This window comes from Pseudophryne corroboree, chromosome 5, assembly GCF_028390025.1.
Source record: "Pseudophryne corroboree isolate aPseCor3 chromosome 5, aPseCor3.hap2, whole genome shotgun sequence".
Lineage (NCBI taxonomy): Eukaryota > Metazoa > Chordata > Amphibia > Anura > Myobatrachidae > Pseudophryne > Pseudophryne corroboree.
Window position 1 is genome coordinate 575,710,081 of NC_086448.1, and position 11,933 is coordinate 575,722,013.

General features: G+C 39.5%; 1 protein-coding gene across 5 annotated transcripts in view; it reads left to right on the forward strand.

Moving 5' to 3' along the window:
• Positions 1-10,682, forward strand: part of MBP (myelin basic protein) — a 384,529-nt gene extending 373,847 nt beyond the window's left edge. For all 5 annotated transcript variants that reach the window (XM_063923331.1, XM_063923326.1, XM_063923328.1 and 2 more), the window contains one exon: positions 9,277-10,682. In XM_063923331.1, the coding sequence (XP_063779401.1) occupies positions 9,277-9,321 (45 nt within the window). In that variant the 3' untranslated portion in view covers positions 9,322-10,682. The remainder of the gene's footprint in view (positions 1-9,276) is intronic.
• Positions 10,683-11,933: the final 1,251 nt, after the last annotated feature.

The window sequence follows — 11,933 nt, forward strand, 5'->3', positions numbered from 1 at the left end:
CAAATAAGAACATACGGGTCCATCTACGTCTGCCCTTGATACATTTTTGTCTGAAAAATAGCAACTTAGTTTTCTTATGCCAGTGATCTATATAATTGACTGTAGGCAGAAGTGTTAAACGTCAGTTCTCTAACTGTACTAGAATTACTAGAAAAAAATGGGCTTAAGGGCAGAGGGACATTGAATGTCCATCCCTACTCTATGGGCTTTCATGTCTTATTCCAGGGTCTAGCACAGATAAGTAGATCTGCACTTCATACATTGAGGATTATCAGAAAACCAGCATGGCTGTGAATAATAAGGCATCCTTTTTCTTGTCTGCTTTGTGAATAATTCAGTTGCCCAGCTAGACATGCAATCCTCGCCAATTATTCCCCAGAGTTAGCTTATTTGAATGTTCTGTACCTTGTTTCCCTTCTTTAAATAATCTATAGATGTGAAATAGTGAGGCTTACTCTGCCATCTGTACACCCTTGTCTATTTGGAATACTTCTTTTCTTTCCAATTTTAATATCTTGTTGGGATGATAATGGCTTTCACACATTATATATAATTATTCAGTACTGGATAGCTTTTATAGCTACTGGTATTCTGCAGGATTGCATGTTACTGCACTCTTATAATGCCCTGCTGGAAAATGATGTCAGCACTAGTTTCCCAACCGAACAGCCATAAATGCTTATTCAGCAATTCACACCTTGCTGACACTGAATATTGTGCTGCAGTAAATCTGTTACTGTGTCAAAGTAGAGAAAGTTCTATTTATATGTGCAATAATATGATAGATTATATATAAATGTTGTATAGAAATTGGTAATAATATAAATCATGGGAGACCACAACTATGTGGTATTGTTAATGTATGATGCAAAGACCAAATTAAATATCCTCACAATTTGCTCAAATATGTTGCCAAGGTAGGTAAGTGACTGAATTGGGTCCAACTGCCTCTCACAATTCTGTTAAGAGAGTGGTGGGCCCACTGCTGGTGACTATCCTGACACCAGGAAACGTTTCTTGTTGTTTTTTCTCCTGAAGATTGAAAGATTTTCTCAAATACACTAGGGAGGAATTCACTAGATGTGATAACTTAAGGTGGGTACACACGGAACGATTAGAGCCACGATGTGGGCGTTCCCGATCAATCGGAACGACACATTGTTTACATCGTTCTGTGTGTATGAATGATACCGATAGCAATGTGTGCACCTGCTGGTCGCTAACGACAGCCCCAGATGTTTTGAACATGCAAGAATATCTGGGGCTGTTATTAGTGATGCCATGCTGCCGAATGCAGCATGGCCCCCACCAAAGCCCTCCCCCCCCCAATGCCGTTCGACACTAGCGTGTATGCACTTGCCATTGCCGGACCCCTTCTGGGCATGATGTGTCATTCAGTGAAACATCATGTCGCGTGTACCCACCTTTACCGCGGGAGAACAGGGTAGTAGCCTCGGGCCTTGACGCCCATGGCTGTTCAATTACAGACCCTTTTTCTCGCCCAGTAAATTAACCTGCTACTGCGCATTAACCTATAGAATCCAGGATAAGTTCCCAGGCCTCTAGAATAACACGTTTGCGGCACCTGCAATCAGGCTATGTAACGCAGATTTCTTTTCAAGCCTGCTCACGCTCGAAAAGAAATCCTTATTAACTGCAGCCTGTGGGCATCCACAGGCTCAAATTGAATAGCCAGAAGTGATAGCAAATATTTCAGCGCTAATAGCTTTAAAGTTGCTAAATATTGAGTTTTTTGCATGAACGTACTAGGATTTGGTTTTCAGTAGAACATTAGCGCAGATGGTACTTCGTTATTGTCTGACTTTGCTTTGCTGAGTTTGGCAGAGTAGACCTTGGTATAGTTTGGATCCAGGACACTGGCACCTTTGCTCTAGGAATTTACAGTATGCTCTAGATAAATATTTGGAGAAATTTAGATAATGCATTTTCTGAATTAACTTCAATATAAAGAAAATTTAGATTAAGAAATTTAGATTGGTGCCACATAGGGAGATGTACTAAGCCTTAGAGAATGATAAAGTGGAGAGAGATAAAGTACCAACCAATCAGCAGTTAACTGTCATGTAGCTGGCTGTGTTTCAAAAATTGTAGTTACGAGCTGGTTGGCTGGTAGTTTATCACTCTCCAAGTACATCTGCTCCGCAATGAGAAAATAATCCCCATTTGTACGCGTGTAATCCATATAATAGGCCCATTTGCTAACCCTACAATAATGTTTCCCTTTATGTACATTTTTTTCAGAATAACTGCTGACACAACATTATCATCTATTATTATTTAAAGCATAAAAAGTGTCATTATTCATTGCCAACAGTCATATCATTTGAGCAAATTGTTGTATGGTTCAATGAGAGCACAATTGATAGAAAAGTGAAAAAAATAAAGTTTTAAAAACTAGCAATTATTATCATAATTATACCTTTGAAAGCATAATTGAGCTTTGTTCAACATCAAAGTGTAATGATGGATTCAGTGCAAAATGAGTGATTTTAGAACAAAGTGGTAAATTTATAAAAAAAACAGACTCCTAAAACAGTAGTAACAAAAAGCAAAGTACTTTAACAGATAATAAAGACAATCTAACAAAGAAATATCTGTTCAATTGATTTCTCTTTCCATTTCTCTCTTATTATGTTGTCTTGTGACTCGTGTATTGCTATATTTTGAATTACTGAAGTATAGTGTAGGTCAGTAAGCTGAGAAATATTATTTTTTGCAAGCCTTCCATTTTTTATTTGGAACATTTAAACCAAACCAAGAGTTTTCTATTTTTTTGTTTAATATTCATTTAGAAACATAATATCAAGTGCTCCCTGTTATGACCCCCCCCCAGCTTTCTACGACTCTTAAGATATCAGTCTCTTTAGACTCAAATGACAATTCTATTGACAACCTTTATTACTCCAGCGCTTTTGTAACGTTTTATCCTTAATATTTGTTTTGTTTAAACAAAATGAGACCACAATCCATATTTTCACTGGTTTACAAATATCTCCCAAATCCATTCCTTTACTCTGCACAAGATCTTCATCTCTCATCCACACTCAACACTTGCTCCCATTCCCGGTGTCAGGACTTTTTTGGGGACATTGCTCACTCTTAGGAATTCCCTCTAGCCTTAAAATCTTAATTTGTTCCCTCAAAACTTACTTCTTAAAGCAAGATTATTAAGTCCAACAATCCACTTACTATCCCTAAGCTGTTCTACCCAATGACCTCTCCTCTACACAGTTCACACAAAATGTATATTTGTTCTTAATGATACTAAAACAGCCCATTGACTTTAGGTCAACATTGTTGTTTGACAGGATTATAGAATCAGGGCCCATGACAATTATTTCCATACACTACATCACTGACCCCTCTATACCCTACACTACATTACTGACCCCTCTATAAGATACACTACTGATATCCCTTGTGGATCCTTTTTAATACTTATGGGGATCCATCCATATGTTTTGAGGATCTGGAAATTATGCTGCCACTTATTTATTTATACTGTACATTCTTTATTAAATAGATACACATATGCATACACTCATATACTGTACATAGATACACATATCAATATGGGATCCAGCCAAGGCTGTTGGGATCTTGGCAGCCGGAATACCAACGCCAAAATCCCAACACCCATCACAATACCGGCGAGAGTATCCCAAAAACTTCAGGACACCGAATCCAGAATCCTGACAGTCCCGACTGCGAGTACAGCGAGAGGCTTAGGCACTAAGGAGGGGGGTTAGGGTTAGGCTGCAGGAAAGTGGAGTTTTTTTTTGTTTAGGCAACAACGGAGAAGGTTAGGGTTAGTCACCAAAGGTGGAGGTCAAGGTTAGGATGCGGGAAGGAGGGTTAGGCGGTAGGGGAGACGGGAGAACATAGTTAGCTCACCCCTGTTGGGATTTCAATTGTCGGGATGCCAGCGTTGGTATACTGAATGACGGCATCCTGACCGCCGGTAAATTAAACCCAACCCTATCAATATACATAAGTACTTACATACACACACACAATACACACACATACTATATACCCATATACATCTGATTGGTTGCTATGGGCAACATCACCAATTCTCTGTTTTAGAAGCTTTAGTAAATTTACCCATAATTTGCAGTCAGTAATCAGAAATGGTTGGGTGTCAATAAGCATCTGTGTGTATTTGTTCCTGCTCTCAGCAACCCTCAAATGATATGGTTTTAAGTATAGGTCTTCGTGCTAAACCGCATTTGCTCGCAAAAACATGAACATGCCCTTAAAGTCTTCCCCACAACTCCCCATCCCGCCTCAGACACAAGAGTCAAATGCATGCAAACCTGCATATACTGTACATGCCTCTTTTCTGGCCATTCTCAGAATGATTTTGAGTATTTCCTAGATGGATGTGGAAAAAGTCTTCTTTCTAAACAAACTGACCTTGTGCTTTCTATGGAAAGTACAGCAGTGCAGCTCTCCGAAGAGCCAGCAAAATAAGAGTTGACACTTTATTCCCCCCCCCCCCCCCACCCCTTTCTTAAATTCTGTAATCTGCACAAACCCTGGGCTTCTTGTTAGCAGTTTCAGACACACAAGTCACCAAGTTCTCTTGTTTTGGTCAAGTTCACAGAAATGCAAGGAAATTATACAACCACAATATTTACATAAAAAACAGATTTATGGGATGGGTAGTAAAATGATATTACTGTGGTTACCTTGTATAAATACTGGAAAACTAGATACATTTAGACAAATAGTTAATTTTAGAAGAACATCTTTGAAAGGATTTTTCCTTTTGTTTCTGTAAGATCCAGTATTACCTTTTACTTATGTTAGAAATTCGAGTAATTACTGTAAATATTACTTGTGCAATGTCTCCATGTGCGTTTAGATCACAGTAAGCTGGTATTATTTCTAAGAAGCGCAGTTTAAACTGAAACATCTTTACGAAGCACCACTTTATATTTGGAGAACTGGAGGAGACTGAAATCTATTGTATTCTGTGGACAGCAAGCGCCCCAAGTACATTCTTTTCCACGGAGCATAATAGACAGGGAAAGAAAAGACAGTACGAAGCACAAGCAGTAGTTCAGGAAACACGTTGTTACATTTATTACCACAAATAGGAGCACTGACCTGAAAATACATTTGGAGATATGAAAATAATACAACAAAATTTACTTTTTTTAACCATTACCACTCCTTTATATGTTTCAGAAGAAATTAGACTTCTACATGTTGTTACACTCTAAAATTCTAGAACTGTGCTATATATATATGGATATCATCCTTCCAGGGTGAAGAAAACATTATCTAAATGATGGTAGTGAAATGTCATGCCTTTCTCAGCACATAGAGAGGGAACATGTAGCAACTCTTTTATAGACCCGGAGAAACCACCACTGTACATAGGCTGAAGCCTATATTTGAGCTGCTGACTTGCAGTCTCCTAGGTAAAAAGAAAATGAAAATGTTGATTCATATTGGATGAGCTATGGATTGTGATTTTTATTTTCTGGTAAATGGGAGAAGAAATACTCCAGTTAAGTTACAGTATTTTATTAATAAAGTTTCTGCTGAAAGTTAATTTAAGACTGGATAGTACATTTAACGTCATGTTCAGTATATGACAACTTCTCTGGGTTAAGTTGCTATTAAAATGTTAAACTGGCAGTTGTATTTATAATGTTTTTGTAATTCATATTAGATATAAAAAAAAACCTGAAATTAATTTCTACATTCACTATAGGAAAGGGTGTAAAGTGGTAATTGAATATGATGAAAAAACATATTGCAGATGCTCACACTTTCACGAATGAAGGCAAATTCTTTTTCAGGTTTTCACAACATATAAATGTATGTAATGAAGTAGATTAATATATATATATATATATATATATATATATAAAAACACAGTAGTATCTTTATCTCGCGCCAACCTGGAAGCGGCACCACGGGAGAGATCTTTGTTGGGAGACCTCAAAAGCATACAAGAATAAACACAAATTCCCAAGTGCGCTAAAGTGGAATGTAATTACACAGTTCTTCCAGCGTTATTTTCGTCGGAATGTAGACTGGAGGGTATTTAAATCTGGGGACCTGTAACAGACACCCCTCACCAAATAGTCAACCAAACAAGAGGCCAACAGGCCAATTAGTAAAAAGTTATTTTAATAACGTATACACAGTTCCAGTGGCGGATCCAGGGGGGGGGGCACTCTGGCCCGTGCCCCCCCTGTCATTTGTGGCCTTATTTGTAAGACGGAGACAGCAGTGTCTCCGTCTCAGCAAAAGCCGCGATCGCGATTGCGACCGCTACCATGGAGCTACTGCAGCAGAGAGCTACGTATAGTAGCTCTCTGTATAGACAAAGTCCGGGGAGAGCTGCTGGCTGCGCATGCTCAGCTGCAGCAGCTCTCTCCCACCTCACTGACCCGCCACTGTCCGCCAGTCTTCTCCCGCCTCCCACTGCTCCCAGCCGCTGGTGGTATGTACAGTATACCACCAATACTGTATATGAAATGTGTGTATAATATGATCCCTACATATGTATGTATTTACTGTATGTGTATTTGTGTATGTATGAATGTGTGTGGTATGTGTGTGTGTGTGTGTGTGTGTGTGTGTGTGTGTATATATATCTATATCTATCTATCTATCTATCTATCTATCTATCTATCTATATATATATATATATATAGATGTGTGTCTATATATATGGTATATATAGATACATATACTGTGTGTATATATATATATATATATATGTGTGTCTGTGTGTGTATATATTTATATATATATATATATATATATATATATATACACACACACACACACATACACACACATTCACAGATACACACCCACGGAAACCCCCCTAAATAAATCCTGCGTTTGCCCCTGACATTACTACTGGGGGGGCATCAACAAGGGGCATTATAACTGGGAGGCATCACTACTGAGGGGTCATCTATTGGGGGCAGCTACTGGGGGACATTTTTACTGGGGGCCATCTACTGGGGGCATTACTACAGGGGGGTCATCTATTGGGGCAAACTCGTAGGGGTCATTATTACTGGGGGTCATCTATTGGGGGCAGCTACTGGGGGCATTATTACTGGGGGGAATCTACTGGAGGCATTACTACTGGGGGTCATCTATTGGGGGCAGCTACTGGGGGACATTTTTACTGGGGGCCATCTATTGGGGGCATTATTACTGGGGGGCATCTACTGGTGGCATTACTACTGGGGGGTCATCTATTGGGGGAAAACTCCTAGGGGGCATTACTACTGGGGGCAAACTACTGGAGGACATTATTACTGGGGGGCATCTACAGGGGCAAACTGCTGGGGGGCATGCATCTACTGGGGGCATACTGCTGGGGGACATTATTACTGGGGGGCAAACTGCTGGGGGACATTATTACTGGGTGGCATCTACTGGGGGCAAACTACTGAGGGACTATTACTGGGGGCCAACTACAAAGGTGCTAACTACTGGCGGCGTAACTACAGGGGCATTACTACTGGTGGCTTAACTACAGGGGCATTACTACTTGGGGGCTAAACTACAGGGGGGCCAAAGTACTGGGGGCTTAACTACAGGGGCCAAACTACTGGGGGCATTACTACTGAAGGCTAAGCTACAAGGGGGCATAACTACAGGGGCTAAACTACAATGGGGCAAACTACAGGGGGGCATTACTACTGGTGGCTGAACTACTGGGGGCATTACCACTGGGAGGCTAAACTAAAGGGGGGGGGGTAAACTACTGGGGTCATAACTGCAGGGGCATTACCACTGGGGGCATAATGACTGGGGGCATTACTACAGGCAACATTACTACTGGGGGCAATACGGGCATTGCAAAAGGGGCACCACTACTATGGGGTCTATATAAGGGGCACTACCAGTACAGTGGACATTGCATAATGAGCGCTACAACTGTGGGCATTGTATAAGAAGCGCCACCTCACATGCACCGAAGCCGCACGCAAATGTACTTGCCCCTTCCATGGTGCCCCCCCTATCATTTTCTTCTGGATCTGCCCCTGCACAGTTCAAAGTATAAAATTGTGTCAATAAAATGCAACTAAAAGAGTACACAGCCAACACGTTTGCAAGGTGGAATCTAGATATCCCCTCACCTTTTGTAAGGTGCGAGCTCGACAGGGAGTATCTTTACAGACTAGGTTGTGATTCTCTGAGCTCGCACCTTGCAAAAGGTGAGGGGATATCTAGATTCCACCTTACAAACGTGTTGGCTGTGTACTCTTTTAGTTGCATTTTATGGACACAATTTTATACTTTGAACTGTGTATACGTTATTAAAATAACTTTTTACTAATTGGCCTGTTGGCCTATTGTTTGGGTGACTATTTGGTGAGGGGTGTCTGTTACAGGTCCCCAGATTTAAATACCCTTAAGTCTACATTCCGACGAAAATAACGCTGGAAGAACTGTGTAATTACATTCCACTTTAGCACACTTGGGAATTTGTGTTTTTATATATATACAGGTTGAGTATCCCATATCCAAATATTCCGAAATACGGAATATTCCGAAATACGGACTTTTTGGAGTGAGAGTGAGACAGTGAAACCTTTGTTTTTTGATGGCTCAATGTACACAAACTTTGTTTAATACACAAAGTTATTAAAAATATTGTATTAAATGACCTTTAGGCTGTGTGTATAAGGTGTATATGAAACATAAATGAATTGTGTGAATGTAGACACACTTTGTTTAATGCACAAAGTTGTAAAAAATATTGTCTAAAATGACCTTCAGGCTGTGTGTATAAGGTGTATATGAAACATAAATGCATTCTGTGCTTATATTCAGGTCCCATCACCATGATATCTCATTATGGTATACAATTATTCCAAAATACGGAAAAATCCGATATCCAAAATACCCCTGGTCCCAAGCATTTTGGATAAGGGATACTCAACCTGTATATATATATTGGTATGGTAATCTATGGCCATACTGTGTCCCATGTTTTCCAGATATTTTATGACTATCATTTATGCACTCAGTTCTGCCAAATAACCAGGATTAGGGGAGATACTGTATGTTATTTTGTATATTTTACATTACTTGAGATCTGTCAGTACAAGTTTAGTTATAGAGCCTGACTTTAGGGTCACATAGGTGTCTAAGTTTTAAATAAAAACATCAGAAGTCAATGTCATTGTTTTATTTTCCTGACCACATTGCGAAAACCCTGTGCATTGTTCTGACCAGCGGCTGTGTTTTCTTATCCTGCAGGGAGGTAGAGACAGCCGATCATCCTCTCCCATGGCAAGACGTTGAAGCTTCCAAGATGTCTGCTACAAGGGCTGCAGCCTGCTTCGTAACCTGAAGTGCCATTACTGATAACATTACTACTATGTGTAACACTCATATAAATATACACAATCTGTCATGCAGAGACCAAAAGCTGTGACTGCAGTTCATTTATGTTGCCAGTACCTGATTAAACGAAAGTTGATTCATAGTAAGATGGAAAACAAAGTGATGGACCCTGCTGTCTAAATTATAATAAACATTAATTAAAACACTACTGTATGTCTATAAACCTAGATATTATTTTAGAAATGTAGTGACCAACAACTCTAGTTGCTATGAGGTAAAAAGGATGATAACCAAAATCTCATGTATCTCATAAGGATTTTGCTTCTTGCTGCTTTGAGGTTATATATATTAGGAGCTTTTTTATTATTTTATTTTTAATAACATCCACTCTCTCTCACATGCATGTTTTTCTTTCATACTAGGTAGAGACGGCAGTTCTTAAAGGTAGTAAGGAAAAGGGTAATATTAGCATGTGAGAAGGGTATATTGTGCGGATAACAGACTTGTGGTAAAGGACAATGCTATATAAAGATGAGATAGGAGACTTCTGTCCTTGCCATGATATGGGAGGAGAGAAACAGTGAGAGAGACTATTTCCGGAAGTCAGGAGAAGCCCTGGGCACTGCGCACATCTGGAGCTCTAGATGCTTATACTTGGGGCTCGTCAAAACTCAAAAATGTCCTTATCTATATTCTAGAAACACTATGCAAGCTCGACAAAAATAGAGCAATTGATTAGTAACCGTCTGATGATTATTCACTGGTAGTGCTGTCTTGCAAAATATATATAGACTTTAAACTAACTACTGTAGTTATATTGAGAAAGGTAACAGTTTGTCATTAATAAAATTTTACATTGAGGGCACTGGAAATCATAGGTGCACCACATAGCTCTTCTGATTGCACTGTTTTCTTTTTCTTTTAATTAAGTAAAATGTACTGTACAATATATTGACCTTTATTTAATGGACTTTCTCTATATTTTTACAGTTATGTTTTTTAAACATGAATTTTTTGGGAAGAACACTGTACGCCCATGTTGCCATTAAGTGTAGCTTATTAATAAGTGCCTTAGATAATGTCACAATTTTTAATATGTGACAGAACGGTGTACTAATGTACTGATCATGGGAGTTTAAGAACATAAAATGTGTACAGCTTATGCACAAGATACCTAGGCCATAGAATCCACACATTATTTCATGACCATGGTCAGAATATTTTAATTTTATAGGTTTACACAGCAAACAATTGTTATCATTATTCCTCTTATGGTGTCATTAAAGTTATCGAAATAAAATAATCTTATTAGACTTTAATGGATTTGTATGTTCTTTACTCATTTACATGATTTTTTTCATTCAGAGTTATTATTTTTCCTAAGGCACCACTGCACTGTCTGAGGTCTGCCTGGTGATTTCAAGTAAGCACCCCTTACAGTATGATGAAGTGATGTACACAGCTGCTGAGGGGAGGGTGCCAACTGGAGGCAAGGCCTAGGTTGAACTGGCACTGGGTACAGTTCCTGTAGTGTATGGTAGCTGACATTTTCTAGTATCCCTTGGCATTAGCTTGTGGCCATTTGTAAATGTACGGATACTTCTATTTGCATTTTGTCACTTGTTCGTGCGGTTTGACTAAAGGGTGAATACTAAACAAGCGGTTTATGCCACACTGTGCTATTCCGTTATCTGTTGCCAATTGTACACACCTGCTCATACATTTAGATTTTTTTTACTATACTAACGTCTGGAACTTGACATCCATTCAGCCACAAAAGCAATAGTAAAGTCAGACACTGATGTCTGGCAATAAAACCTGGCTCAGTCAACATTTCAAAGATGTTTGATGGGGTTCCATACAAGCCAGTCAAGTTCTTCCACACCAAATTCAGCAAACCAATTTGTGATGGCTCTACATGCTGTAGTGTTCAGATTTCACTTCATGGATGTGAAAACCAAACCATGAAAAATACCCCCAGACCATCATTCCTCCTCCAAATTTTACAATTGGTAGTATGCATTTTCGCGGGGAAGCATTCTCCTAGCATCCCGTAAAGCCAGATTTATCCTTTGGACTGCTAAATGGTAAAACGTGATTTGTCACTTTGAAGAATACAGTGTGTTTTACACTATTCCAAATAATGCTAGCCACTGCTCATGATGATCTGATACTTGGGTGCAGCGGGTCTACAATAGAACCCCAATCCATGAAGTTCTGACGCACACTTCTACTGCCAATGTTTCTTCCAGAGACAGTTGGAATTAAGGGCCTTGTATGCAGTGACTGTGCTAAAATATTCTAATGTAACAGGAGGCGTCTAGTGTATATACACTACCAGCTTCACTGATCAGCTGCTGTGTCCGAGGACATCTACAAAATGGGGCCAAAATGTCCATTTTGTAAAATGCTCCCCGTTGCTGCCCCTGCATCACCCCTAAATGGCTGCAGCCTGTTAATCAAGCTGAGGCTGAGGAGGCACTGCGAGAGATCGCCTGAAATCAGAGATGTATGTAAACCAACGGGCCTGAATAGGTCTCTCAATTAGGTTCGAAATGTGTAAACCACTT